Source organism: Biomphalaria glabrata, chromosome 8 (genome assembly GCF_947242115.1).
Source record: "Biomphalaria glabrata chromosome 8, xgBioGlab47.1, whole genome shotgun sequence".
Taxonomy (NCBI): Eukaryota; Metazoa; Mollusca; class Gastropoda; family Planorbidae; genus Biomphalaria; species Biomphalaria glabrata.
Genome location: NC_074718.1, coordinates 34,936,762 through 34,964,735, shown reverse-complemented (window position 1 = coordinate 34,964,735; position 27,974 = coordinate 34,936,762). Strand labels below are relative to the sequence as shown.

The window sequence follows — 27,974 nt, the reverse complement described above, 5'->3', positions numbered from 1 at the left end:
ACTTTTAAGATAGAATTGAAATTAGATTCTAGTGATGGAGATCGTCAAAACTAAAATATGTTTTAGTTTCATTTAAATTTACTCTTGCATGTGAATGTGTGTTTTCACAAAAATATATCAATAGATTCGGTGCGCAAAGCTGCAAGCGTTCAACATAATGAAGGAGTGATTTCCGCTTTAACAATGAAAGTAGCAGTTCACACATTGTTGCCTAGATCTTAGTGAACATTGTGACAGCAGTAGATTATTAAACAGAGGTAACCATTCATCCATACATATTTCTTTTTCTAGCTAGCTTTTTGCTGCTGAGCTGTAGGCTCTTCCTACTTTTTGCCAAGGAAACATAGTGTGCTGGTTTTCAGTTTCAATAGTTAAAATATATTATTTTTTAATGCACAAATTGCAAGACAAATTTCCTCATGGATAATAAAGATTATTATTATTTTATTATTACTATTTATGTTAAGGTGATAATGAAAAATTAAATTTAAATGTGCGCGCCCTGTTCTTTGTTGGAAATTGATACTGTCTAATTTGTTTGGCGTGATACTCTTTGCAATGGAGGCTAACAACAAGGGGACGAATTTGTACTTCACTGAAGCGATAGTATAAGCTGATTTAGTCCCTTTAACACATCATCATCTTAGTGAACACAAAATGAAAGTAGGACAAAACTATTGAAACAATAGATAACTATACAATCTTCCATCTTCATAGGCTCTCTCCGAATCGCGATGTGAAAATGGATCAAGGGGAAGTCATTGACAATGTTTTTATTGCTCTAAAGTGGAACGGTTTTTATCAGGTCTCGAGAACAGCCATCTTGCTTTTGTCTCTGGTCAATAACGCCTTTACCGCTGCATCTGTTGTCTTTATAGGTAAGTGATATTTTTAGTCTTAGATGTTCAACAGTCCTTAGTAGCTTTCTTTGACCTGACAATGCCAAACGAGAAGTAAAACGCTCTACACGTTTACGAAATGTCATACTATCTCTTGAGGTAACTGTGAATCAATGGTATTTTACCAATCTATATTATAAGCGTAAGTTATGTTTAAAGAGAAGTCAACAAACTGCCGTACGGAGTCGCAAGATATTTCGTAAACATGGTAAATTTACCTCTTATGTGACTGCTAAGAAACGCCTTCGATCGAAAGCCGCAGTTTGTGAAAAAAAAAAGAAATCCTTCTATTTAAACTTTTGTATTTTATATTTGATATTTACCCAAAAGACCTCATTCTATATATATATATATACCTTCAAGAAAAGAAAGAATCTGTCGTAATTCTTGAGCATATTTTCTTTCTTTTTCTAATTAACTTATGTTTAGTTTCCCAAGCGTCATATTGTATTTTCCTTTCCGCTTCCTTGTAGACAAAGTTGAAGAACAACATTGATAACATCAAAAAGAGCAATATGTTTCTTTTTAATGATTATTAGATAATGATTTCGCACAAGTGCGTGTGTAGATTAGACTACTCTATTCAACTCCCTTTCTGCTACATAAAATATAATTAATAAATTAGTACGATGTAATTAACTAATTGGTTCATTTTTTTTAATTGATTTTGATTTTGATTCGTGTATTATCATCGACTATAAATAATTAAGCAAAATTTCAGCTCGATCCAAGAATGGGAAGTGGACGAAAATCGTGTCAAAACGTAAATAGGGGATTAAATTTATATATGCATCAAAATCTCTCAATAATTAGGGTTTATTTCCGTTATTTCGATATCAAACAATAATTATTAAATCACCAATGATTAATTGACTAATTGTTGTTTTTATTGATTCATGTCTTGTCAGGTTCAATAAATTATCGTGCAAAGTTTTAACTTGATCCGAGAATAGGAAATGGGAGAAAAAACATGTTCAAACTTTTTTCCAGACAGACAGAGTGTAAAAAAAAATACAAAAAACAAATAAACTAAAACAAAATAAACAAAAACAGTTCCATTATTTAAAGCTTGGCCCAAAATAAACGAAACGTATTTTATAATGGTCATAAATAAATCGAAAATAGTTTATTAAAAGCCAAAAGGTATACTCTCTTACATAGCCCTAACATTGTATGCACTTCACTTTGTTACTGTCTCTATACATCCAGGTAAAGCTGTTAATTTTAATTGTCGACGTCTGAAAAGCTTATCTATTAAGAACGTCACGTATGACCTCTCGCTAAGCAACAGTAACGTCCCCTTCCTAATCAACTACACAGAATGCAGCGTAGACGTCAGAAACGGAAGTGACCTCATTTTTACATCCAACTGCAGTGACGGCTACGAGTATGCAGACTCAACGACGTCATCATTTGTTGCCGAGGTAATATGCAACTAGTGTTACATTATATGCAGTTATAATATGAGACCTTATACTATGATTAGGTCATAAGACCAGTGACTTATGCTGTACTGGAAAGTTAGTTCAGTGGTACTTATCGTGGTCTCAAATTATACTACCTAGGCTATTAATTATAGCCTCTAGATATACAATTTACTGAGACATACATGTTTCAGTTACAACTAAGAACGAGTTTATTTACTTACACAAAAAAGACCATACATAAATACGGAAATAAAGGCCAACATAGAAAAATAAAAAACAAAATAGTCGGACAGGTTCAACTCACAACAATCAAAAGGCCGCCATCACTAAGGCACACAACTGTCTCGTCTCAATAACAAAACCATGGCTTACAATAATATAGTAGGAGAGATACAGGTCATAACAATCAAATGACCGTCATCCCTGAGACACACTACTGTCTATTTACAGAAACCAACTGATTATTAACATAAATAAAGTCTACTCCTTTTGTTGCTGAAAAAACACATGCCCATAGTATTGTAAACTCCTCTTGAGTAACATAGTCAGAGCACAACATTTGCATTTTGTAAACATAACATAGGTTCAGTTCAAAGACTGAAGAGAAAGTGGCCATAGAATACAGTCAACAGAGAGTCAGATAGTGTATTAAAGGGGACTAACTCTTCTTGACACAAAAAAAGGTACTAACCTTATTATCCCTCTTGTCCTTAATACTTATCATATGTTATTACTTATATTACTGTAGGTGACACTTTAAGTTGCAGCCTTAGACACACAAATGATAACGTCACGTAATTTACGCCTCAAGGTGATATGTTTGAAAATAACTTGTTTTGTTTGTCATGGGTGTATTTCTAGAGCATAAATTAATTGCGCAGCAATAGTATTACATTAGTTTGTTAAATCAAGATTCTAGAATTATCCATAACTAGTGGAGCATCACCAAAGAAAGCCGATTATATCCTTTGAAGTCCGAACAAGACACTAGCCCCAAACTCACCCCCCCCCCCCAAATAGAATAAAATCTATATGGAGAGCTCCCAGATCTGGAGACCACTGCGCAGTTCATCTCATATATAGGACTACTTGTCAGAACCTTCCAACATATTAATAAGAACAAAGAGGAAGAAGAATCTGTGGATCTGAGTTTGTTTACACGAACTAGTTGTCGAGAAAGCAATCAAGTATTAGACCAGGAAGAAAAAGTCGCTCAGATGGGTGAAGAGGAAACCCAATCTGGACACAGCAATTTGTTTGTTGGCGAGCAAGAACTAAGCGAGAACAAAGACATGCTCAAAAAGGCGTAGGGCCTATATGCGAGCTAGTCACTAAGAACAAATGTTATCATATACCTTTATTATTACTAGGTCTATATTCATATTATGTCAAGACTGGACTAGGAGCCCAAGGCCATATTCCATATTTGTTGAAATTATTAATAATCATAGGTATATATCGAAATATGGTCAAATATATTCAAGCTATTTTTTATGCAATTTTTTTTCTATCCATTATGAAGGATTTTTTTAGTAAATTTTTTTTTTCATTGGCATAGAATCACTCTTGATAGTAGTTGGTCTCGATTAGTCTAGAATAGTTTTATCATTATCAACCTTTTCACTGACCTCGGACATGTAAAAAAAAACAACAACCACAATTGACTTAAGACACTTAACAGTTATAAAAACTATATGTATAGCTTTAAATATTTTTACTTGAAATTATAATTGTTACACTTTTTCAATAAGAAATAAAGGCTGTGTCATCTCTTAATGTGTCTCTTTCAGTGGGACTTGGTCTGTGATAAAGAGTCTTACTCGGACATTTCCCAAGGTGTCGTAGTCCTCGGAGAGATGTTTGGCTGTCTTTCACTAACACGTTTTGCAGACAGGTCAGTGGCACTGGCGGAGCCTTTGGGAGGGAGCAGGTGGTAGGGACTATTGCCTCCCCCTCCCCCACCTCGCTCAACCAACTAGCGGACTATCATCATAATTTGTGTAACCTTTTGTTAAAAAAAAATAAAAATTCACTAATTATTATATTATGTCGCCACCTTCTGGTTAAGTTGGGTGTGGGGGGGGGGGGGGATAAATTTTGTCTATCGTAACCCATAGCCATTGAGGGGGGGGGGGAGGCGTAAAATAATTGTACAGAAATCACAGTTTGAGATTAAAATAAGAATTTTGTCTATATGTTACTTATTGATATTTTAACACATTTTGTATATTATATCAGGTTCTCGTTACAGGGTTGGACCTTGCGAGAGGCGGTAGATACCATCCCCCCACCCTCACAAAAAAATGTTTAGTGGAGCATTACATAATTTATGTAAAACTGTCACTAATATAAGTTATATATGTAATATATAAAACCTTCTCATATCGCCTTTTTGCCTATTCATCTGAATCAAATATTTTTCTATTGTATAAATAGCTTTGGAACTATATTGTTGATTATTGTTAAACTGCTTCTAAGACATAAAATGAAGAGTATAGACACACTATATATCTTAGTTCTCTAACAACTGCAAGTTTCAGTATTTTGCACGACTAAGTATAGTTCTGTTACAAAAAGAAGTTCCATGCAGACTTATTTACATATAAACTTCTTTGTACAAAACCTCTATTTAACTCGTACTTTGGTGAAAACTTTTGGGTATTTGAGATGATGGATGGATGGAACCTGGACACCGATCTCCTAGTCCTAGATCCTAGAAATTTGACAGTTGCTGTATATCATTAGGGAAAAAAAATTACTAGCTCGTATACCACAATGGAAGTATTCTAGTTTGACAGTTACATTTTTTCAAGTTTAAATATATTTAATATATTTAATTATTTATCTTGAAAGGACTATACGCTTTCTGGTATTTCCGTATTTGCTGAAGCGTATAATACATTAATGCTAAGGAAATTTTGGGCATCAGATCTATTGTGTAGTACATCTATACTTTTGCATAACCAGGATTATTCTTCGGGGGGGGGGGGGGGGGTCAACGAGGCAGGGTAAAAAATGTTCCATTGTTTTTTAATCTAACATTCCTTAGTTATTTAGAGAAAAATTATCGCTCTAGAAGGTGTATAAACAAGGTATTGTCTTTGGGAAAAAAAACGTATTCATTTTTTGTTCTTGTCAATTTATTTTCCGAAGACATTTTTTCCATGGGGGCGAGGCTGTGGGGCACTTAAATATTTATCTACTTTGAAGGTATTTTAATTTCTCGGGGGGGGGGGGGGGTAACGGTTGTATTTGCGATGTGGTTAGGGCCTATTATTAATATTTGAAAACATATCAACGAAAACAAATTTTTAAGATTCTTATAAATTAGACATTATAATATGAATCCGCCAAACCATTTCTACCCGTTTTGCGCTCCATTCTTGTTTTGTAAAATATATTACATGTTTCAGATGTTCCTTCAGAGTTGAAGATAATTTACTTCCTAGTCATAACCTCCTGCAGGACGACGGGGGATGGGAGCGGGCAGGGTTTGAAGCCGGGACCACCGATAAGTCCGAACGACAGTCAAGCGCGCAAGCCATCGGTTTATTTTCCCTATCACGTTTAAGCACGTCATCTGTTGACCGAAACAGTCATACAACAAGAGTTTTCGGTTAAAATAAAAATAAGCTTACGATGTATATGCAGAGTTACGCTTCATGTTCTTCGATTGTCACTCACACTAGAGTTTAGGCCCTTTGTCATGCTTACTTTATTTCAGTTAATTTGACAGGACCAATTTTTTTAAAGGATGGATAGTGAGCTGTAGACGCCAAGAGAATCCTAAAAGTCCAAGGGAATGCCTAGAATACAATGTGCAAAATAGTTCCACTTAAAATCTTACAATCAGAAAGTGTTCACATAATACATAGTACAAAGTTGAGAAAAGTTCCCATTTCAGACCTTGCCACCTATGGCATATGATCTTAAGGTAATCTATTTCTTTGGCACAGGGTTAACGAGGGTGTTATGTGGCCAGCACAACGACCAACCGCCTTTGCCTTTCCCCAACTAATGCCAGGTACCCAGTGGAGCTGTGTGGGCTCAGAGAAGGAAAATTCTCGGTTCGGAAACCAAGCGCCTTACCGCTCAGCCACCGCGCCTCCTAATATATAAAAGAGACCCCCCCCCAAAAAAAAAAAAAAAAAGACTTATTTTTATTATACTGATAAATATATTGGATACTGGTATGACACATGACATGTATTATGTATTGTCTAAATATGCGGTAATTGTGCCCTTTCTTTTCTCCAAAGGTGTGGCAGAAAGGTGACTTATATTATAACAAGCGTGATGTATTTCGCTGCCAACATGCTTGCTGCATTCTCCATCAGCTTTGCATATTTCCTTTTATTCAGATTTATAACTGGAGTGTTCGATGCAGTTGAGTCATTATATTCTCTTTGTAACTTAATGTTTATTGAATTGAGGTAGGGTGCGCGTGGTCTCTGGTGTAGCCGACACTGTGACTTAACTCTTTCTCTCCTACTTGACGATAACATCGTTGATTTGACCTAATTAAATTAAGTTAATGTTTAACTTTATAAAGTTTATTTAGTGCTATATAAAAAGAGCATGCATTCTCCTTTAATTCTATAGTAAACCTATATCAAATAAAACATTTTCTGATAACAAAGGACAAAGCTCTTGAAGATTAATCCTAACAGGCTAGGAAACAGAAATAGGCAAAATGAAGAATTCCGTCGAAAAGTGGAAAATAATTACGGAGAGAAAGAGTTAAATCTTATCTGTCAACTCTGTAATCAATAATAAATAGAAAAAAAAGTTGTTTATGTCTTCTTAGTACTTTGCTTTTGTAATTATCTTTACACATCATACGAAATAAAAGAAAACAAACAAATGTAAAAGTGTCAATTAGTTTAGATCAGTCGTGTAATTAACTTTTGATAGATCTAGACTAGAAATAATAAATCAGTACGATTATTTATTATTTTTACCAAGTGTTTATGTTTAGCGCTATTTTATTTATGCTTTTAGCTTTCTCAATAAGCTATTGGATGGCTGCCTGGTCGTGCGGTTTGCACGCTGGACTGTCGTTCGGACTTATCGATGGTCCCGGGTTCAAACCCTGCCCGCTCCCATCCCCCGTCGTCCTGCGGGAGGTTTGGACTAGGAAGTAATTATCTTCAACTCTGAAGGAACATCCGAAATAAGTAAAACATTTTAGCTATGATCCGTGTGATTGTCAAAAGAGTTTAGCCGAAGGCTCCTCGAACTCTAGGCCTGTAAGCCTGCTTGAACAAACCGTTCTGTCTGGAAGAGGTCCAAGTGAATGTCCACGTAAAAAAAAACATTGCTATTTCCGATAAATCTGGCACTCCGGGCGCATGGACTAGAATACAAGGCCGAAGATCGAGCACACCGGGAACCCTCGCCATTTTCCTGTTTTACCAAGCTAACCGTATAGGACTCGCCATTCGTGTAATGGTCCCTTGAGGAACGGTTCATGGTTTAACAAGGACGTGGAATCTCTCTTTCAACTCCGCACAGTGCAATGGGAAAGCTCTCGCATTTATTTGGACACTTCCACAGGAGTTTTGTTTTGCTATTCATTTAGCCTAATCATTCCTCAAGTAATTGTTTCCACCCGGGTGCCACGTTGAAGCAGAATAGCATACCCGGGACGCTATGAGACTGAAACGGGGGTATCTTTTTAAATGTTACCGTGAATACTTTTTAAATGCTTTTTATATAAAAAAAAAGTTTATGACTTGAATTCGACTCGAGGTCTAAAGCCTCCTCATCCCATTACACTAAGCACTGTGTCATGAATTGCTAAAGAAAATAGGTTTTATAGTTAATTGTTGTTAGTTTCAAATTTTTAAACGACGGCCTAATTTTCGAGACACATTATAAAGTGGATTAATTCAATTTATACCACCACATCTGTCAAGTATAATTTCTTTCCTTTGTTCGATACCAAACAAAATAACAATTATTAATTACCATTAATTATTTCAAGTATATAGTTATTTTTATTTTTATTGATTCTTGTTTATCAGTTACAATAAATAATTGTGCAAAATTTCAACTTGATTTGAGAATGACCCAGATTGAGTGTGAACGTGTTTATAAACTTTTTACCAGACAGACATACAGACAGACAAAGTGAGTTGATATAAGCTTTGTAAAAAATAAGTTACTTTATTCCGAATGTCATATTTGGGTCATGAAAGTTGAGCTTAAAATAACTAGAACGGCAGTGTCTTCGACCCCAAAGATTAAGGATGAGTGCAGCCAACTTAGTTGCGACAGACACTAATGCTGACAAAGCCGTTGTCCGACAGGGGTCCATTTAAGTTTTCTTTACTTAGTCTGCGCCTGTCTTCTACAGGGGCTTTTCTATTTAGGTTTCTTATGTGTGTCACGTGGTCTTCGCGAGAGCTCTTTGTCTCTTTGAGAGGCCATCTGCTGCCAGTTATTTTTCCTTGATGCTGGTGAGGACTGATTGGGGCCTGAGTTGATCCTTATAGCGCTTACAGTGACTTACAGTGACTTAAACTCACTTACAATGACTTACAGTGACTTACAGAGGGCATGAATGTAGAAATTTTAAATACAATGAAAACGTTTTAAAATCTTGAGATGAAGCTCGAGGATTTTGAGATGTTGATAAAGTCATTATTGATAAAGTCATGACTCAGATGTTGTTGATAAAGTCATGACTCAGATGTTGTTGATAAAGTCATGACTCAGATGTTGTTGATAAAGTCATGACTCAGATGTTGTTGATTAAGTAATGACACAGATGTTGTTGATAAAGTTATGACTCAGATGTTGTTGATAAAGCCATGACTCAGATGTTGTTGATAAAGTTATGACACAGATGTTGTTGATAAAGTAATGACTCAGATGTTGTTGATAAAGCCATGACTCAGATGTTGTTGATAAAGTCATGACTCAGATGTTGTTGATAAAGTTATGACACAGATGTTGTTGATAAAGCCATGACTCAGATGTTGTTGATAAAGTCATGACACAGATGTTGTTGATAAGGTAATGACTCAGATGTTGTTGATAAAGTTATGACACAGATGTTGTTGATAAAGTAATGACTCAGATGTTGTTGATAAAGTCACGACTCAGATGTTGTTGATAAAGCCATGACTCAGATGTTGTTGATAAAGTTATGACTCAGATGTTGTTGATAAAGTTATGACACAGATGTTGTTGATAAAGTCATGACTCAGATGTTGTTGATAAAGTCATGACTCAGATGTTGTTGATAAAGTCATAACTCAGATGTTGTTGATAAAGTTATGACACAGATGTTGTTGATAAAGTCATGACACAGATGTTGTTGAAAAAGTTATGACACAGATGTTGTTGATAAAGTCATGACACAGATGTTGTTGATAAAGTCATGACACAGATGTTGTTGATAAAGTAATGACACAGATGTTGTTGATAAATTAATGACACAGATGTTGTTGATAAAGTCATGACGGACGCAGATGTTACAGTAAAACAAATAATGTCAAGGTGAATTAAATTTAGATTCTCCCTTTTTGGCCTTGTTAAGAAATAATTGGTTGAGAATATTTTGTGTTAATGTTTAAACAAAAATTATCTGAGATTTAATTTAGTTTTGTTTTCCGATTTCCTATTTCTAGACTTCACAAGAACACGCTATTAAATAGTTCATTATTGTCTAACAGTGCTGCCAACAGCTGTCTTACATAATGTTGATTGAAATGATGCCAACTACACATCGAGCACTTCCGCAGAAACTGTCTTCATTTATATGGCCCATTTCGTTAATGTTTCTGTGTCTTGTGGCTTACCTGACTAGGGATTTGAGTTGGCACTTTACCCACATTTGCTTATCCATGTTTGCCGTCCATTCGATCTTCCTGTGGTGGTGAGTAGATAATAAAACTTTCATAATACTCTTGCTGGTAAATCCTAGACCACCACAAGCGTTAATTTTCTCACTGTTATTTAACAATAATTGGGTCAAGATTAAGGTTGTTTTGTGTTGAATTGAATTGAAACAGAATTGAAAATTGTCAAGAAAGTTAAAAATAAGTTAGGAGACGTCATATGTAAACTAATGAGACATAATGGTATACAGGCTAAATGCATTAATATTAGCCCATGCTCATCTTTTGTTTTTCTTCTTCTTGTCTGAGAAATATTTTTTAAATACAGTGTTACGACCATATAGAAAACACCATACTGTGGGAGATGAGTGGACAGAAAAATATACCGGTGCAGAGAGGAAAAGGAGATGGATTGATCATACTCTTAGAAAAGATACCAACAACAGAGCTAGACAGACCTTAGAGTGGAACCTACAAGGAACAAGACGTAGAGGAAGACCAAAAAGAACATTAAAAAACTAGCAAGAGACCGTGGAGAGTGTCGTGTTTTTACTGAGGCCCTATGTTCCATGAGGAACTCAAAGGAAAGATGATGAGCATCATATGGAGACTCAAATCGCCAAAACAATCCACAATCTAAAGCTGACGAACTCCTTTGAAGTGGCGGAAGTAAGGCTGCATGCTTTCCCCAACAATTTTCCTATTAGTAATTGACTGGATTACGAGAAGCTACTATGCCTGGCTAATTGGCATTAGAACAGCACGTGGATCTGGATTACGCAGATGACATCTGCCTCCTTTCGCAGAGATTACAGCACGTGGATCTGGATTACGCAGATGACATCTGCCTCCTGTCGCAGAGATTACAGCACGTGGTTCTGGATTACGCAGATGACATCTGCCTCCTGTCGCAGAGATTACAGCACGTGGATCTGGATTACGCAGATGACATCTGCCTCCTGTCGCAGAGATTACAGCACGTGGATCTGAATTACGCAGATGACATCTGCCTCCTGTCGCAGAGATTACAGCACGTGGATCTGGATTACGCAGATGACATCTGCCTCCTGTCGCAGAGATTACAGCACGTGGATCTGAATTACGCAGATGACATCTGCCTCCTGTCGCAGAGATTACAGCACGTGGATCTGGATTACGCAGATGACATATGCCTCCTGACGCTCGGACTAAAATAAACAAGATCGCAATAGAAGGGGAGATGACTGGCTTCAAAATCACTAAAAAGAAAACTGACGTGATGAGAACAGAAATAATACCCAAAAAAAAACAGAATGGCTACAAGGAGAACACGTAGTAGGCACTGGCAACTTTGGAAGCATCCTAAACAATGAATCTAGGCTAGGCATAATACCCAACGGTCGTGTACTATGTAGTGGACAATTTTTAGCGGCCCCCGTAAGGGGAAAAAGCCGCTATTAGGTTTGTGCAAAATGTCCGTCTGTCCGTCTGTCTGTCTGTCCGTCTGTCCGTCTGTCACACTCAGATCTCGAAAACTAGAAGAGATATGAAAAATATTATTTCATCATTAAATGCGGCTTGAAAAGTTTAGGTGCAACGGCTACTTTTGGTTTTCTAAAAGCAAACCGTTTAATTTATAAAATTAATTATGCAAGCGATTTTTTCATAAAAATACACCAATTCTAAAACAATTACGTAAATGTAAGGGAGGCAATGTTACAATATGCTAACAAAGATGGATCATCCATGTATATTTTCAGTATCACTAAGTCAAATATATTTTTAAAATGTACAGGAAATGTTTACAACAAATATAAATAATAGTTAAAGATGTTTTTTCTGGTCAACTAGCTGCTAAAATTAAAAGAAAACAATTCTATTTGTTTATAAAGGCTAATAATGCACTTTGTATGTAAATATCACGCACATTTTTTTAAATGGACTTTTTATGCAGCGATTTTCGTGCAGTAGCGTAACGTCGCAATATGACCGGGTGCTAAACCAATTCCTTAAACTTTAAAAAAAAAATCAGATTTTATTTATTTTTTGCTTAGTGCCCCCATCTGAAAAAAAGAAGATTATTTTTGTGCGTTTTGTCTGTTGGTCGGTCTGTCCGTCACGATTAGATTAAAAAAAACAGAACTCTAAAAGCTATTGAAAATCTGATTTACCCTTTAATGTTCCTCCCGTAACATCTCAATAGTTTTAAGTATCTAAAAAAATTGATTGTTCCGGATTTTTTTGTGCAAAACTAATCAACCCAAACAAATGTTTGTTTTCTCTTCTAATTTATATTACATTCCATTTCCATGCATAAACGTTGCAAAAAAACATTATCAATAATATGTTGTTCTGTTTTTTATGTAAATAGCATATTAATGCTAAATCAAAATCTCTATACTGACTTATATTTCATTAAGTGTAAAAATGTTCCGGATATTGTTTTATAAAACATGAGTTATGCCTAATTATTGTTTGAAATCGCATAATTTACTAATATTACACTTATATTATTTGACAATGCGTCACTATAATTTGGTTATCAATATCAAATTGTTCCGTATTTTTATCTTTAAACAAATTTTAAAAATATCGACAATAGGTTGTTCAGGGCTTAAAAAAAAGTAATTTACTAGAATTAATTACTGAAAATTACTTTTTAGACATTTAATTTTCTTGCTGAAACATAACATAGAAGTTTTGTAATCGATAAAGAAAGTTCCGGATTTTGTTTCTTACAAATCGTCGCCAGAAATTTCCGAATTTATTTAAAAATCTACTAACGCCAAATAATTGTTTGAACTCCCTCTTCTAATTAATTAACAAATAATCTTCTCATTTACGAAATAATGTTTTTACGGATTTTTATGAAAAATATTTTAACTCACTACTCTCTTACAGTACATTTAACTTTCTACCTAAAACATTAAAAAATCTAATTATCGTTAATATTATGTTCCGATTTTTAAGGAAAACAGAATTCAAACACCAAAGTCAGGCATGAAAATCTCTCCACATGGCTGTAGTACATCTAATTTTTATACGAGACCATCCAAAAAATTTAATTAACGGTATTACATTTATCTGAAATTCTCTTTTTCTTTTACTATTTATACAAACATCCGGAACAATCTATTATATAAACTTTTCAATTGTGTTCATACCTAAAAATTATTGCGATTTTTTGAAACGTAAAATAAAGGTTAATCAATTTTTAATAACTTTTAATTGTTGTTTTTTTTTAATATCAAGATGACGGACAGACCGACTGACAGACAAAACGCAAAAACAATGCGGCTTTGATCCTCTTTAAATAAATTCTATTAAAACTCAGTGCACCAATGTCAATGAACCCTTGTTAAATATCTCGTGTAAATAAAGACATTTTTATGGTACCGGTACTAGCCTATTGTGAGGTAATGGAATTTTTTTTCTTTGACGTCATATGAATGGACTCTTTAAATGCACTCGGTGCACCAATGTCTATGAACACTCGATAAATGGCTCGTAATGATGAAAATATATTTTAGTTTAACTAAGCCGTGTGATGTAGTGTTGTTTTTTTTCCTTTGACGTCATATGGAATGAATTCTTTAAATGAAATGCTAAAAGAACGCACACGGTGCACCAATGGCTATGAACACTCGATAAATGGCTCGTATTGATGAAGGTGATTTTTAGTCTAGCTAGGCCGTGTGACGTAGTGTTTTTCTTTACCTTTGACGTCATATGGAATGAATTCTTTAAATGAAATGCTTAAAGAACGCACTCGGTGCACCAAAGTCTATGAACACTCGATAAATGGCTCGTAATGATGAAGGCGATTTTTAGTCTAGCTAGGCCGTGTGACGTACGTAGTGTTGTTTTTTCCCTCTGAAGTTATATGGAATTAATTCTTCAAATGAAATGAAAAAAGAACTCGGTATAGTAATGTTTATTAAGCCTCGTTATGTGACTCGCGTTTAAAAAAGGAATGATATTTTGATTTAGATCTAATCTAGATTTTTTAAAACTAGATCTAGATTTTTATTACAGTATATCTAGATCTGGATTTATATTCTAATTAAAATTATTTTAGAGTCTAGATCTAGTTTAGACTAAAATAGACTAGATTAAGATGTAGAATTTCAATTTCTAAACTTAAAGTGTAAAAAAAAAGTGTAGATTTTCATTTCCAAACGTTTTGATCAATATTGTAATGTTTTAATATACTAAAACTAATCTACTATTTTTTATTTAATTTAAATTTACGCAAATGAATCTTTTAAACATTATTACTTTTGACCATCAAAATTAAATCACCTCTTGAATATTATTTGCGAATATGCAGATCCGACAGGGATCCGACTTCGACGGGGGCCGCCTCTGAGTTTGTGTAACACAAACTCTCTTAGTAATCTTGTTTTAAATATATTTGACTTAATGATACTGAAAATACACACTATCTATTCATCTTTATTAGCATATTGTAACATTGCCTCCCTTACATTTACGTAATTGTTTTAGAATTGGTGTATTTTTATGAAAAAATCGCTTGCATAATTAATTTTATAAATTAAACGGTTTGCTTTTAGAAAACCAAAAGTAGCCGTTGCACCTAAACTTTTCAAGCCGCATTTAATGATGAAATAATATTTTTCATATCTCTTCTAGTTTTCGAGATCTGAGTTTGACAGACGGACAGACGGACAGACGGACATTTTGCACAAACCTAATAGCGGCTTTTTCCCCTTACGGGGGCCGCTAAAAATCAAACTATGCACAAAGAACAGATTTCTGTGATTAACCCATAATGGAGTGTAATAGAGCAATTTGTTCCATGCAAGAGGTTTCTTTTAAAATCTTATTTGTTTTTCTGATCATGCAGGATTACGGACGAGTCCATTCGATGGCTTTGTGCAGTCAAAAGGTATAAAGACGTGGAAAAACTGATCATGAAAATATCACGAATCAATCACGTTGATCCAGCGGATGCATTAGAAATATTAAGAGCCAACGGGCTTTCGCCTTACTCAATTAAACTTGCACAAAAAACGGACAGCATTGCAGAAGTAAGTTATAAATAAAATATTTTATTACGCAGCTAGACTTTATGTGTCAAATTCCATATGGACAGAATAATGAACGGATGTCATAATACACCACTGACTATGACTATGACGGAAAGTGTAAATACATATCGGAAATGACGTGCAACGTCAGTTTTTGGTCTAAATTCTTTTTTTGCTAAAGCAATTAAAAAAACAACAACAATACATCTCATTAAGTTTAATTAGAGCAACCACCGGATAACATTAATTTCAATCTAGAACTCGGAAGCACATATATAGCCCACATAGCAATAGCTTTCTATATCACACGTCCACGCTAAAGTAACTCGCGTTATTTTGTGTCGCATTATTTAGTATCCCCCTTCAGAGGGTTTTGATGCAAAAAAATACCTCTACAATATAAAAAAAGCAAATTACACAATAAAATTATTTGAGAGTTGCTAAGCTAATGAGGGGTTCTGAGTTTAAATCCCCCTCCTCCAGATGGCTTTTTTTTAAATTTAAAACCCCTCCAGATGGTTTTGAGTTTAAAATTCCCCTACAGAGCGTTTTGAGTTGAAAACCTCTCTCTTTAATATTATTTTAAAGCAAACTACAGTCACCAAATTCTATGACCGTAGCAAAATGGGGTTTTTGAATTAAAAAAAAAAAAAAAAAAAAAAGTTCAGAGATTTTTTTAGTTTAAAACCCCTCAACTGATGATTTTGACGATAAAACTTTTCTATATAAAATGTAAAGCGAAATACAAGCATGTAATTCTAAGTACATAGTCAAGAGAGGTTACTAATTTCTGGGCTGGGCTCTATTAATAAAGTGTGAATAGTCATCTGCCGAAATTGAAAAACACTAAATGTGGCTCAACAAAGATGGCTAAGACAGATTTTAGGAGTCAGTTATAGAGATCTGGTCTAAATCAAGGAAATCTTATGCAGAATTGGGAGTCGACACCTTAGTAAGGTTGTGACAGAGCGTCGCATGAGGTTTGCGGGACATGTTTTCCGACAAAATGAAGTACGCATACTAAGGGTTGCGATGACATCCTAGTACAACTTGGCGCCAGTAAGGATGTAAGAATAGCATTTTAGGTTTTTGAAATAAAACTTTTTAATAGCAGGAAAATTTACAGTAGATACCTAAGAATATTCATTTTGTTGCCTTTCAATACCAGAAATAGTGCTTGGCGGAGCTCCAAGGTTCATATTAAAGTTTGGTGGAATTGGGGGCGTCCTTAAGGTCCCGAAGTTCTAAATCCCAGCCTTCAACTTGATGCGAATCCAGGATTCTTCGGTGTGGAAGCCAAACGCTTTATCACTTGACCATTACGTCCCCCCTTCCCCTCCCATTCCAATTTACTTATATTACAGGTATTATTTGATAATGTAAGCTGTGACTTTGATTTTGCAGTAATGAGATTGATATTGACTTGCGCTGGACATTACAGGTATTGATTAGCCAGGCTATGCTGGACACTAAATCTAGTAATCCCGATACACGAGTGTCTGTGTTTGTCAAGAACAAAAATTTGTTTAAAATAACAGCAGTGGCAGGTTATACATGGTAAGTATTTCATAGAGACGATGTCACTTGGAGCAGATCTTATAAAGTAGTCCACATATGTAGATACTTGATTTCTATAAATAATAGCATTACCGTTTTGGAGTGTGTGTGTGTGTACGTGTTTATGTGGTGACGGTGAAAAGAGGTCAGCGATTGGTTGTGAATGAAGCAATATGGGTGGCATTGTCCTCATTTGGTCTTGTTTAGGGGAGACGACTCCAGAACGTGAGACTTGAAAATTTGTGCTATTGTAGTGAGCTAGATTTTGTTAACAGATATTATTACCAAAGTCAAGTACATTCATTTCATTTACCACAAGTTGATTTCGTCTATATTATAAACAAAAATTCTATGTAGTTTCTTTCACAAAAGGAAGTTATTCAAGCTATTTGAAGTTGAATTAGTTAAGATACATTAGGCCTACAAAGGTTTAGTTGTCTAGCAGCAGCACTGCGCAGTGCGGCAAAAACCTGTAACAACAATTACACGCTAAATGATTTAAAAAATACTTTTAAACAAATTATAGTTACATTGAGTGAGCCTTGCACGAGTTCGTCACGATTGATGTTCGTTGCTGGTGCTAGTTCGCAAGGCCCATCTCCAGTCAACCAAGAACATTTCCTCGTTAAAAACAAATTATTTACAACTAATTAATTCGCTAATGTTGATCAATTTTTTTTGTTATTGATTCATATGTTGTCATCTGCAATAAATAATTGTGCAAAGTTTCAACTTGATTCGTTAATTGGAAGTCAAGTGAAATAAAGAATTTGACCAGACCGACAAACTGAAAGATAGGGTGAGTTAGATATAAACATGTTAAAAAGGTTTAATAGCTTGTCATGTAGATTGACATTGACATTGAGCAAATGTCAAGTCTAACTAAATAAATGTCAATAGGGAAAGATAAGTGATACTAACAGGGTGTACATCTTGTTGGCCTGACGAATTGTGGGTCACAATTTAATGGATGATTGGGGGGCCGATCTTCTAATTAAAAAAAATAACAACTATTACATAATTAGATCATTATATCAGCATTTAATATACCACATGCATTGAAAGCAACTCAAACGCAATGGGTGTCAGTGACGTTGTGAGGTGTCGCATTCAAAAAAGTCTCTATTGACCTTTGACCTTGCTAAATTACGTGTTTACTCGTTGTCAACCAACTTTTTGAGCAACTGGCGCCCAAACCAGTAGGGCAGGAGGGGAGGGGGGTTGTTAGCCTATCTTAGATATAATGAAATTAATGTAGTAGACTGTAGTAATAATATAAAATGGTATTTTGAACTCAATACTAGACACGTCTTCTCACTCTGACGTTCTGGAGGTCCTGTCCTACCTAAGACCGCTGACGACAATGACGCTTGTCTTGCATCATTCACAATGCTGACTAATTCGTTGGCCACACAGGGAAATAAAACATTTTTCAAGAAAAAAAATAAATATGTTTGGCTAGAGATCTAGAACTAGAACTTTGGATCCAAAAGCAGTTTTGAAATGACTGTCGCATTCTTGAAAAAGACTATCGCTTTCGGGAATCTCCGAATGTAAGACTTTATTGATTTTAGAGTTTAATAAATTCAGGTAAATTTTGCGCATTGATATCTAAGTCTAGATCTAAAAACTTATCATAGGAATATTATAAAGTGTAGTTGATCTCTACATTCGCTTTACTAGGATTCTTTCAAGGGGAGAAGGGGGCGGGCTAATCAAATGTTCCATTGTTTTTTAACTAACATTTATTACTTTTAAGAGAAAAACTATTGCCTATAAGTTGCATGAAGTAGGTATTGTTTTTTTTTTTAATTCTATGTTAACTGTTTTTCTTGTTTAAGGATTAACTTAAGAAGATAGTATTTCAAACATTTATACTTCTCTATTGAACATTGTTTGGTCGACTTAATAATCATTTTTAGATATCCCATTTAAAGGTTTACTGATTCATTGTCATACCATGGGCTGCTGTTTATTTCTCCAAACTTGAACGAAGATTTCTACCTGGGATTCCTGCTAGGAGTTATTATTGAGATTCCAGCCACAATCTTGTTCTGTTTGTTGATTGACAGGTAAAAGATTAACATAATTATTGGACTAATTTTATCTAATTCTTAGCAATCAGCAGCTACGTAAGTGTCGTTCTATGTCAGTGTAACGGAGTAATGTTAACAATAAAAGAGGCGACCAATTCAAGAAGGCATCTACATCTACATCTACATCAAATCCCGCACTTTTGAAGCTTACTGAGCCACATTCAATCGAAAGAGATGATTTTAATTGAGCTTATTTATACAGATGATTGCGACCTTATAGCACTCATTGCCAATGACAGATCTTTATGGAGACAGCTTGCCGCCAAATGCGCCGAACGGCGCGGGAGGACCTAAGTCTAAGTCTTCAATGAGTTAGCTGAGGCTGCTGCCTTGTTGACATCAAACTCCTCGCAGACAACTAAACCGCTGTAGGCGTGTTATGATATTAATATGTTGTTCTTATGTTTACATGTGCTTGTAACTCGTCTGTAAGAATGTGTTCACGAAATGTGTGTTGTGTAATCATTCAGTGTATTAAAGCCATACTATACAGACATGGTTTTTGACTCTGTTATCATTATGCTCATAACAATTTAATACACTGAATCAAAACTGTGAAGTCGTTAGAATTTCGAAATGGATAAGATATTTCGGCCAGAGAAGCACACAGCAACTCAAGCAGCAGAGCGTTGGGAGCACTGGTATGAAACTTTTTAAAAACTTTGTATCAATAGTTTCAGTAGATAATCTTGATACTAGGAAACTACTGATAAACTATATCTCTCCTGCTGTATACCAAATGATTATTGATAAAGAGACATTCAGACTCTAAACTGCATCTATATACAACCAAAGAATGAGGTGTTTGCTAGGCACAGGTTAGCTACTTGCAAACAAGAGCAAGGTCAAACGATAGACGCCTACATGCAGAAATTAAGAACTGTATCCAAAGATTGCAACTTCAAAGCGGTGACTGCTGAACAACACAGAGAAGAGGCTATTAGAGATTCGTTTATCAATGGACTAGTGTCCAACTGCATTCGAAAACGTCTATGTGAAAAGACTGTTTTGAGTTTAAAGGACGACTTCGAGGAGGCTCGCTTACTAGAACATGCTTATCAGCACTCAATACAATATGAATCATCACAGCCGGAAACTAATTGCGCGGCAACTACTCTCACCAATTCTTTGGCAATACCCTCGCCAAATGTAACGATTCCTCAGAGTGCAAGCAATTCACACACACATGAAATAAATGCATTAGCTAGCAAGTGTTACTTTTGCGGCAGGGTTAAGCATCCCCGCTCTCAACGCCCTGCAAGGGAAGTAACAGGCAATCAGTGCTTCAAAAAGGGTCACTTTTAAAGAGTTTGCAAATCTAGATCTTCAACAGTTTCGGCTATCGCTAATGTGCAGCCTTTGAGTTTAAACAAATCTACGATACCCATTTTCATCAACAACGTGCCATTGAAAGCCCTAGTAGACACTGGGAGCTGTGAAAGCTATATTTCGACGCACATTGCTAAGAAGCACAAATGGCAGACATGTTCCTCAGGCAACAGAATCTATAAGGCTTCCACCCATCTATCTCGAATCACTCAAGGACATGTCTACGCTAACATATGACTCAAAAATGAACGATACGAAGGAGTTAAACTCCCTCTACTAGACAATTTGTGCTCCGACGTTATTCTTGGACTTGACTTTATAATTTTGCCCCACTGTAGACCTTCAGCTATATCATCATAAAATGTGTCAGTTGTCACTGTTAAAATAATGGGATTACAGTGAAATTAGTCAAAGGGACAAAACTGATGCTATTTTAAATATTCAGAGTAATTATAAAGCTATTGGATTACCTTAGCTAAACTTTCCGATATAGAGAGGTCATAGTTCACAATTGTAATTTTTGAACAGAAAGCGTGTGGTAGAAAGAGACTAGATAACACAGTAAATGTTGAGTGGCAGTTGATTTACTATGAAGATGTTTTGTATTCATTGATATGAAGAGATATTCGGAAATAATAGTATTGACCATCTGCAGCAATATATGTAATAACTCGAATGTGATGGGTTCGATATATATATATATATATATATATCATTGGCCTCCTTCAGTCGTAGAACGACTATGGTTCATCTCAGAGCACACTTCCTCATGTGGCTGTGGAGCCCTATTTTGGAGAGACACTCCCGTCCACAGATAGCGCAGGTTAAGGTGGCTTTTGCTTTGGTGGTAGAGGAGCTGGCCGTTTTTCGGCTTGTACGTTTTTCTTCGTGAGCTGAGACCCATGTACTTTCACTGTCCATAGCTTTCTTGGTCACTGTCTCTCTCCATCTGATATATATATATATATATGAGTATAACAGATGCATTCAATTAACGTGAGCTTATTTTATGTTTAAATTAAAGGATTGGAAGGAAGAAATGCATTATGGTATTTCATGTATCAGGCGGGATCTTCATCTTGCTGTCAACATTTACTCTGTACTCTTCGATTGATGGTGAGACATAATTTAGCATTAGGTAGTATGTATTCTTTCTAAGCTGAATAATGAAGATAGACCTTGTGAAACACAAACTTTATATTTGAATCCTCAAGCATGTCTTTCAGAGAAACTGAGGATGACATTAATGTTAAATATTGAGTACTTATCTCAAAGTTTACCAAAAAAAAATAAAGCTTTGAATTTTACATTGTCTGATTACTAGAATAGTTTTTACAGAGCTTATTGTAACTCTGTCTGTCTGGTGAAATGTCTGTACACGTTATTTCTCCTACACTCAATCTCGGATAAAGTTGAAATTTCGCAGAATATTTCTTGTACCTTACAAAAAGAGTCAATAAAGAAAAAATAAACCATTGGCTTATTAACTATTGGTAATAATTTTTTTTGTTTGGTATCGACGAAAGGGAAGAAATTGTATTTGAAAGATGTCGTGGTTTAAGTTGAATGAGTTCTCTTGAAGAGGCTTGAGCCATGAGTTCTCTTGAAGAGGCTTGAGCCATGAGTTCTCTTGAAGAGGCTTGAGCCATGAGTTCTCTTGAAGAGGCTTGAGCCATGAGTTCTCTTGAAGAGGCTTGAGCCATGAGTTCTCTTGAAGAGGCTTGAGCCATGAGTTCTCTTGAAGAGGCTTGAGCCATGAGTTCTCTTGAAGAGGCTTGAGCCATGAGTTCGAATTCATTTAGTAGGCCTACAACGTTTTCATGCATTTAAAAAGCGATCACGGTAACATTCATACAAATACTTTTCAAAACTGGTTCAGACCAGTGATAAGATCATAGCGCATTGAGAAAGCTGCGAGCGAGATTAACACGCTGAATTAAAACAATTTGTAAAAATATTTCTAATCGCACATATTTAGCATAGTCTAGATATATTTCAAATTTATTCACATGGCTGATTCAAACTAATTAATACAATTACACTTAAAATACGTTTTTTAATTTAAATTATTATTATTATTTTCATATTTTTCTATTTCGAACACACTATGTTATTGAGACACATGGTTTAATACTTCTCTTCAGATGGGTTACCTGGTCAGTATGGCATTTTTTTGGTGTTGGCTCTTCTGGGCAGATTAAGTGTAACAGCTTCGTTTTCCGCAGTACTGACCTTTGTACCTGAGCTGTTTCCCACATCTGTCAGGTGATGATTGCATTCTCATTTTCTCTAGTACTAAAATCAGCTTCTACTCGTAAACATGCATCGACCTACAAATATCCGTAGCGTTAATAATAATAATAATAATAAGATAATCTATAATAATAATATCGCCGTACCATTGTCTCATAATTTTAGAAATGTAAAACAAAGAAAATATGGGAACCTAGGCTTGGAGATTAAGCGTTTATGGAAGTTATCCAAAATAACAATAAAATAACAGTATAATCCAAAGAATATCTTTGTAATGGTGAAATGTGAGACGTAAAGGTTTAATATAATGGAAAAATTTAGTTATATTCCAATTTTGTTTTTTAAACGTGCATTATAGTCTATAGCATTTTGTTTTTTTGTATTTCTCATATAATGTATTAGAAACACTGGTCTTGGGTTTTCGGCCGCCTCGCTGTATCTAGGCTCTACCATCGCTCCTCATGCACGCACAGTGGTAAGTATCTTGTCTGTGAGTTCCTGAACCCGGTTTAACACGTTGAACATGTACCTTGTTACGTTACTTGCGAACACAGAAGAGGGGCCCACCGCCATATTCTTGAACCTGGTTTAACGTGTAACTTGCTAGGTTATTTGTTAAAAGGAACAGGGTTCCACCATGGGCGTAGCCAGGATTTTTTTTTTTTGGGGGGGGGGTGTTGGGGGGATTATATATATATATATATATATATATATATATATATATATATATATATATATATATATATATATATATATATATATAAACTCAACCCCCCCCCCTTTTGATACGCTCTTAAATTTTGAGTGTGTAATTCGCTTTTTTTTATATTGAAGAGGTGGTTTCTAGCTTCAAACCCCGCTCGAGAGGGGGGGGGGTAAAAATCTAAATCTAAAGCCCTCTGGAGGAGGTGTTATTAAGCTTAAAACGCCATTTGGCTACGCTCATAGAATTTAGAGTGTGTGATTTGCTTTTTTTTATATTAAAGAGGTGCTTTTTAGCTTCAAACCATGCTGGAAAGGGTTTTAAACACAAATCCCCACTTGTCTACGCTCATAGAATTTGGTGACTGATTTATGCTTTAGTCTTATATTGAAGAGGGGGTTTTATCGTAAAAAAACTTTCGTAGGGGGTTTTAAAATCAAAAGTTTCCTTAGCTAAGCTCTTGGAATTTGGAGATTGTGGTCTTTTTAATTTTTATTATAGGAGAGGGGGGTTAAACCGCAAAACCCCCTGGTAGGGGTTCTAAACTCAAAACGCCATTGGTTGCGCTGTGGCAAGTGATGGTTTAGTATTAAAATCTCACCTAAAATAAACAAAATCAAAGCAAAAAATCAGTCACTTAATTCCAATCCCCCCCAGGGAGGGATTTCATTCGGGGGGTGGTTTAAACCCAAAAGCCTCCCTGGCTACGCCCATGGGGTCCACCACAATATTCTTTAGCCCGGTTTTACATGCACCTAGCTGAACTTATTCTTGAACCTAGGTTCACGGATACAGTGTAACGCTACTGGCTAACACACTAGCACTTTAAATTAATTTCAATACATACAAAAAATCACCTTAGAACTGATTTTTTAAAAATCTAAAGTATATAGTGTTGTACCTATTTTTTCATAACTAGATAAATCATTCAATTATAAGCAAGCACTTTTTTTTCTTTCTTTTGTTAATTCTTCAATTCCTGCTATTAATTTTTCATGGACGGAAAAGATATGTGGAAAAAAATTCTTGTATTCGGAAGCAGCTCTAAGTACTTTCCTAGAAATTTGACTGTTGATATACATTGCATGGTCTATCAGGCTCTCTGCCAACATCGCACCATACGGTACAACCAATTTAAAGAAATTGACAGCTCTTACTCCAACTAATGTAATACTGAAATGTCTAAGAAATTTACTGACAATGCTGTATGACTGGGAGCTGGGGAACACGAAACTCCAACTGTAAAATTTGTTTTCTGAAGATAACCGTGGTATTGTTTCAAACTCTACTCGTCCCTCTTCCTCGTCCGGGACTTGCGCTTGATTCTGCTGTGCCGAACCGACGTCATGCTGGACTCACTGTACTAGACTGGAACTGAATTCTCTTCCCTGACACTTTCGATCTTTATATAGGTTCCTTAAAAGGCATTATCGAAGGTGATTAAACGTCGCCGGTTCTTTCTATGTTATCACATGACCGTATTCTGACCATATAACTCTCCTGCAACTTCGCCTCTCCTCACTCGTCACGGTCGTCACGAGTCGTCAGCACAGCCATAACTATATCTTTGAGCATAAGATCACTAGCCTATTAGCCACACAGTAAAAACTGTGGTTTGACTATTATAATTATTCAGAATTATGTATTCATATTAAAATAAAATTTAGCTAAAGTTTTTTTTTATCAATGAAATTATGTTTTTAACACATTTTTAGTAAGTGTTACCGCACCCTAACATCGTGTTTCTTTGTTTTCAATAAAGAGTTTTAAACAAAATACTTAAAAAAATAATACCTCCCTTATACCACTTATAGAACGATTTGAAAAAGGATAAATTTTAAACCAAAATTTGCCCAGTAACAAACAGTCACGTGAACACTTTTATCTCACCGATATGCAGCAATTGTCAAATTTCTAGGAAATTCGTTACAGACATTGACGAGATCCGTGTCCATTCATGTTTTTGAGAAGACTACTTAAAAGGTCCTAGTTACCACGTAGGTACTAGTTGAATAGAGGCAGGGCATTTTTGTGACGGTACGCACCGGTACGGCGCACCGGTACGTTTTTTGAATTTTTTTTTACTTTTCTTTTATTTTAACGTATATTATTAATTTTTAGTAGTTAAAATTTTTAGGCAATCAACTACCGAGTACCGGCACCTATTTTTTTTTTTTACAAAAAAAAGCACTGAATAGAGCCATTGTAATAACTAAATATACGTATACGCTGCAAGAACGTTTTCAAATATACAAATGTCAATGACTAACCAAAAAAAAAAGTAAGTTCCCCCTTTCAGACCTTGCGATCTATAGGGCAGATGATGTTAAGGTCATCTGTTTCTTTGGCCAACGGCTTTAGAGCAGGGTGTCATGTGAACAGCACATCGAACAATTGCTTTTACTTTCCCACAATTAATGTCAGTTACTTATCAAAGTTGGGTGAACTCGGGCGCCCTAAAAATCCCAAAATTCAAAATTCCAGTCCTCACCGAGATTCAAGCCCAGAACCCAGGTTCGGAAGCCAAGCGCGTAATCACTCAGCCACCGTACACCCAACCCCCATTACTTACTAGATCTAAAATAATGATTGTAAAACTCACAGGATAGACTTCTTGCTGTCATAAAGAATTACAAGGAATGAATAGAATCAGAAATCGTAAAGCACCATCAGCTCCGAAAGCAGGAATTCATTTTGCAAAATATTATTCGTATTCTTATCATTATTTTGTTGTTTTCCTTTAGAGCCGACATGCTCCCTGGGCGCCTAATCTTGTGTTTGGAGTCCTGTGCTTGACTGTGTCCATGGTCATCCATTTTCTCCCAGAGACGAGCGGACAAGATCTGACCCAGACTGTGCTAGAGATGGACCATAGAATTCAGAGAAGGAGGTGATAGCCGTTCCATTTTGGTCCACAGTGTTCGTTACTACGTGCGTGCCTTGAGATCATGTAATTTGTACAGAATAGACATTTTTATACTTTTGAAACAGTTTTTCCAACAAGTCGTTTTCAAATAAAAAATAAATAAATTATTATCTTATACAATCATCACAATTTATTTTCATAGCAGTTTTGATTACTTGAATTCATGTTCATTGTTGTGTTGTGCTTTATCCTAATGATTTATCTTATTTGACACATTTCCACTTGAAGTATGTAGATATTAAATATTTTTAATAGATAACATATCAAGAATTTCGCTTAACTTCCGATGCGATGGTGCGTAAGAATGGTTAGAAATTTTTAATTCATGATCTCAAAAATCCTTTTGTGTCCTCCCATCTCTAACAGGAAAAAAAATTTAGCCAAGAAAAGTAAAAATGTCTTACTGGATACGTTGTACCGTTGTTAATTACTGACAATGTAACAGTGTAACAATGTTTTCACACATTCTGATATATAAACTATTGACTTCATTTTTCTTTTAACTTGTATTTTTTTGGGTTTTTCTCCCCAAATCTTTCGAGTCTTTAACTGATTTAACTGATTTCTCTCACCACTCATTCCTAATATAGATTATTATAGACGCCTCTGTTTTTATTATCATGAAATGGTGTAGAAAATAATGTCTTAAATATTCATTTCAAAATGGCACATTATCAGAATATAAAAAGTAAAATGAAAACTTAATTTAAAAAAAAAAGAAAGGTTATATTATGTGTCATGTGTCATTGTATCAATCAGTTTGGATCAGTCATGTAGCCGTAATAGGATTTGTAATAGATCTAGAATAACAATGATAAGTCCGTGCGATTAGAAATATTTCTACCTTTTTTTTTAGCGCAATTTCATTCTTTCAGCTTTCTCAATGCGATATGACTCCACTTGACCAATTGGGATAAGGGGTGTGAGAAAAAGAAGGAGGTATCTTGTGAATGCTATAGTTGTCGCTTTTTTAAATACATTTTCTAAAAAAAAAGTTATACAACTTGAATTCGAACTCAAGGACTCAAGCCTCGTCTTGCCAATTCACAAACAACTGTGCCAGCGTAGTGTATATGAAAATAGAAAGTTTTTACCTTTGTTTTGTTAGCTTCAAACGAGAAGCTAATTCTCTTCGTAGTGTATAAAGGGCACTAATTCAACTTATGCCACCACATCTGTATAGCACAGTTTCTTTTCCTTGTTCAAGTCCAAACAAAGTAATTAATTACCAATAATTAATTAACTAATTGGTTGATTTTTTTTTCGATTGTTGTTTTGTCAGGCACCAGACATAATAATTGCAACATTTAACTTGATCCGAGATTGGGTGTGGGAGAAATAGCGTGATACAAACTTTGTAATGAAAAGTAGCCGTTGTTTTAGCAGAACACACGTGTCTATAATATGTTACGCCGATCTTGTACTCTGGCAACGACAGCAGGTGTTAGCCTTTATGCATCTAATATATTGTACAGTTTAAAATGGATCAAACTAAAACACAAAGTTGCATATTGTAATTTACTAGAAATAGTAAGAGACGCACCATGTAACATGGAATTGGGAACGCTACACTAATAGTGACGTCATAATATAATAAAGGCGTGTGCCCTGTGTAGTCACATAAATCTGGGTAGGAACTTCACAGAAGCAACATCAGAGTAACGACAGAGACTCTCCCATTCTGTATTGATCTTCCACAATTTATATTTTTGGATTTGATCATTTTCTAAGTAACCTCTATGTGTTTGTATCACCACTGAACTGAAAGGCCTTCGCAGTGATTCACAGGAATATTTGTATATCTTCTGAATGTTTGTAGTCAACATAACAACGGCGAATCAATTATTATAGTATGCATAACTTTATGTCGAGATGACTTGTTCAATGTGTGCCAACAGAATGTTAGA

At 35.3% G+C, this 27,974-nt stretch overlaps 1 protein-coding gene across 2 annotated transcripts; it reads left to right on the top strand.

Annotated features, from left to right (window-relative positions):
- The first annotated feature begins 130 nt into the window (after nucleotides 1-130).
- On the top strand, nucleotides 131-26,177 carry LOC106074615 (solute carrier family 22 member 21-like). Of its 2 annotated transcripts, XM_056037297.1 has the most exons (13): nucleotides 131-257; nucleotides 718-878; nucleotides 2,109-2,323; nucleotides 4,117-4,220; nucleotides 6,586-6,712; nucleotides 10,009-10,211; nucleotides 15,020-15,203; nucleotides 16,645-16,760; nucleotides 18,698-18,832; nucleotides 21,210-21,301; nucleotides 22,330-22,450; nucleotides 22,841-22,913; nucleotides 25,886-26,177. In XM_056037297.1, exons 2-13 carry the CDS (start codon nucleotides 743-745, stop codon nucleotides 26,033-26,035), a joined length of 1,656 nt encoding a protein of 551 aa, XP_055893272.1. In that variant the 5' UTR covers nucleotides 131-257; nucleotides 718-742; the 3' UTR covers nucleotides 26,036-26,177. The 2 variants fall into 2 exon arrangements, with proteins under 2 accessions (XP_055893272.1, XP_055893273.1); XM_056037298.1 differs by lacking the exon at nucleotides 22,330-22,450 and having other exon boundaries at nucleotides 25,886-26,026.
- The last annotated feature ends 1,797 nt before the right edge of the window (nucleotides 26,178-27,974 follow it).

Bases quoted from the DNA above. Each gene is read 5' to 3' on its own strand.
- LOC106074615 (XM_056037297.1), top strand. From the start codon at position 743: ATGGATCAAGGGGAAGTCATTGACAATGTTTTTATTGCTCTAAAGTGG. The intron at 879-2,108 runs GTAAGTGATATT...CTATACATCCAG, and splicing joins TGCATCTGTTGTCTTTATAG to GTAAAGCTGTTAATTTTAAT. The intron at 22,914-25,885 runs GTAAGTATCTTG...GTTTTCCTTTAG, and splicing joins CTCCTCATGCACGCACAGTG to AGCCGACATGCTCCCTGGGC.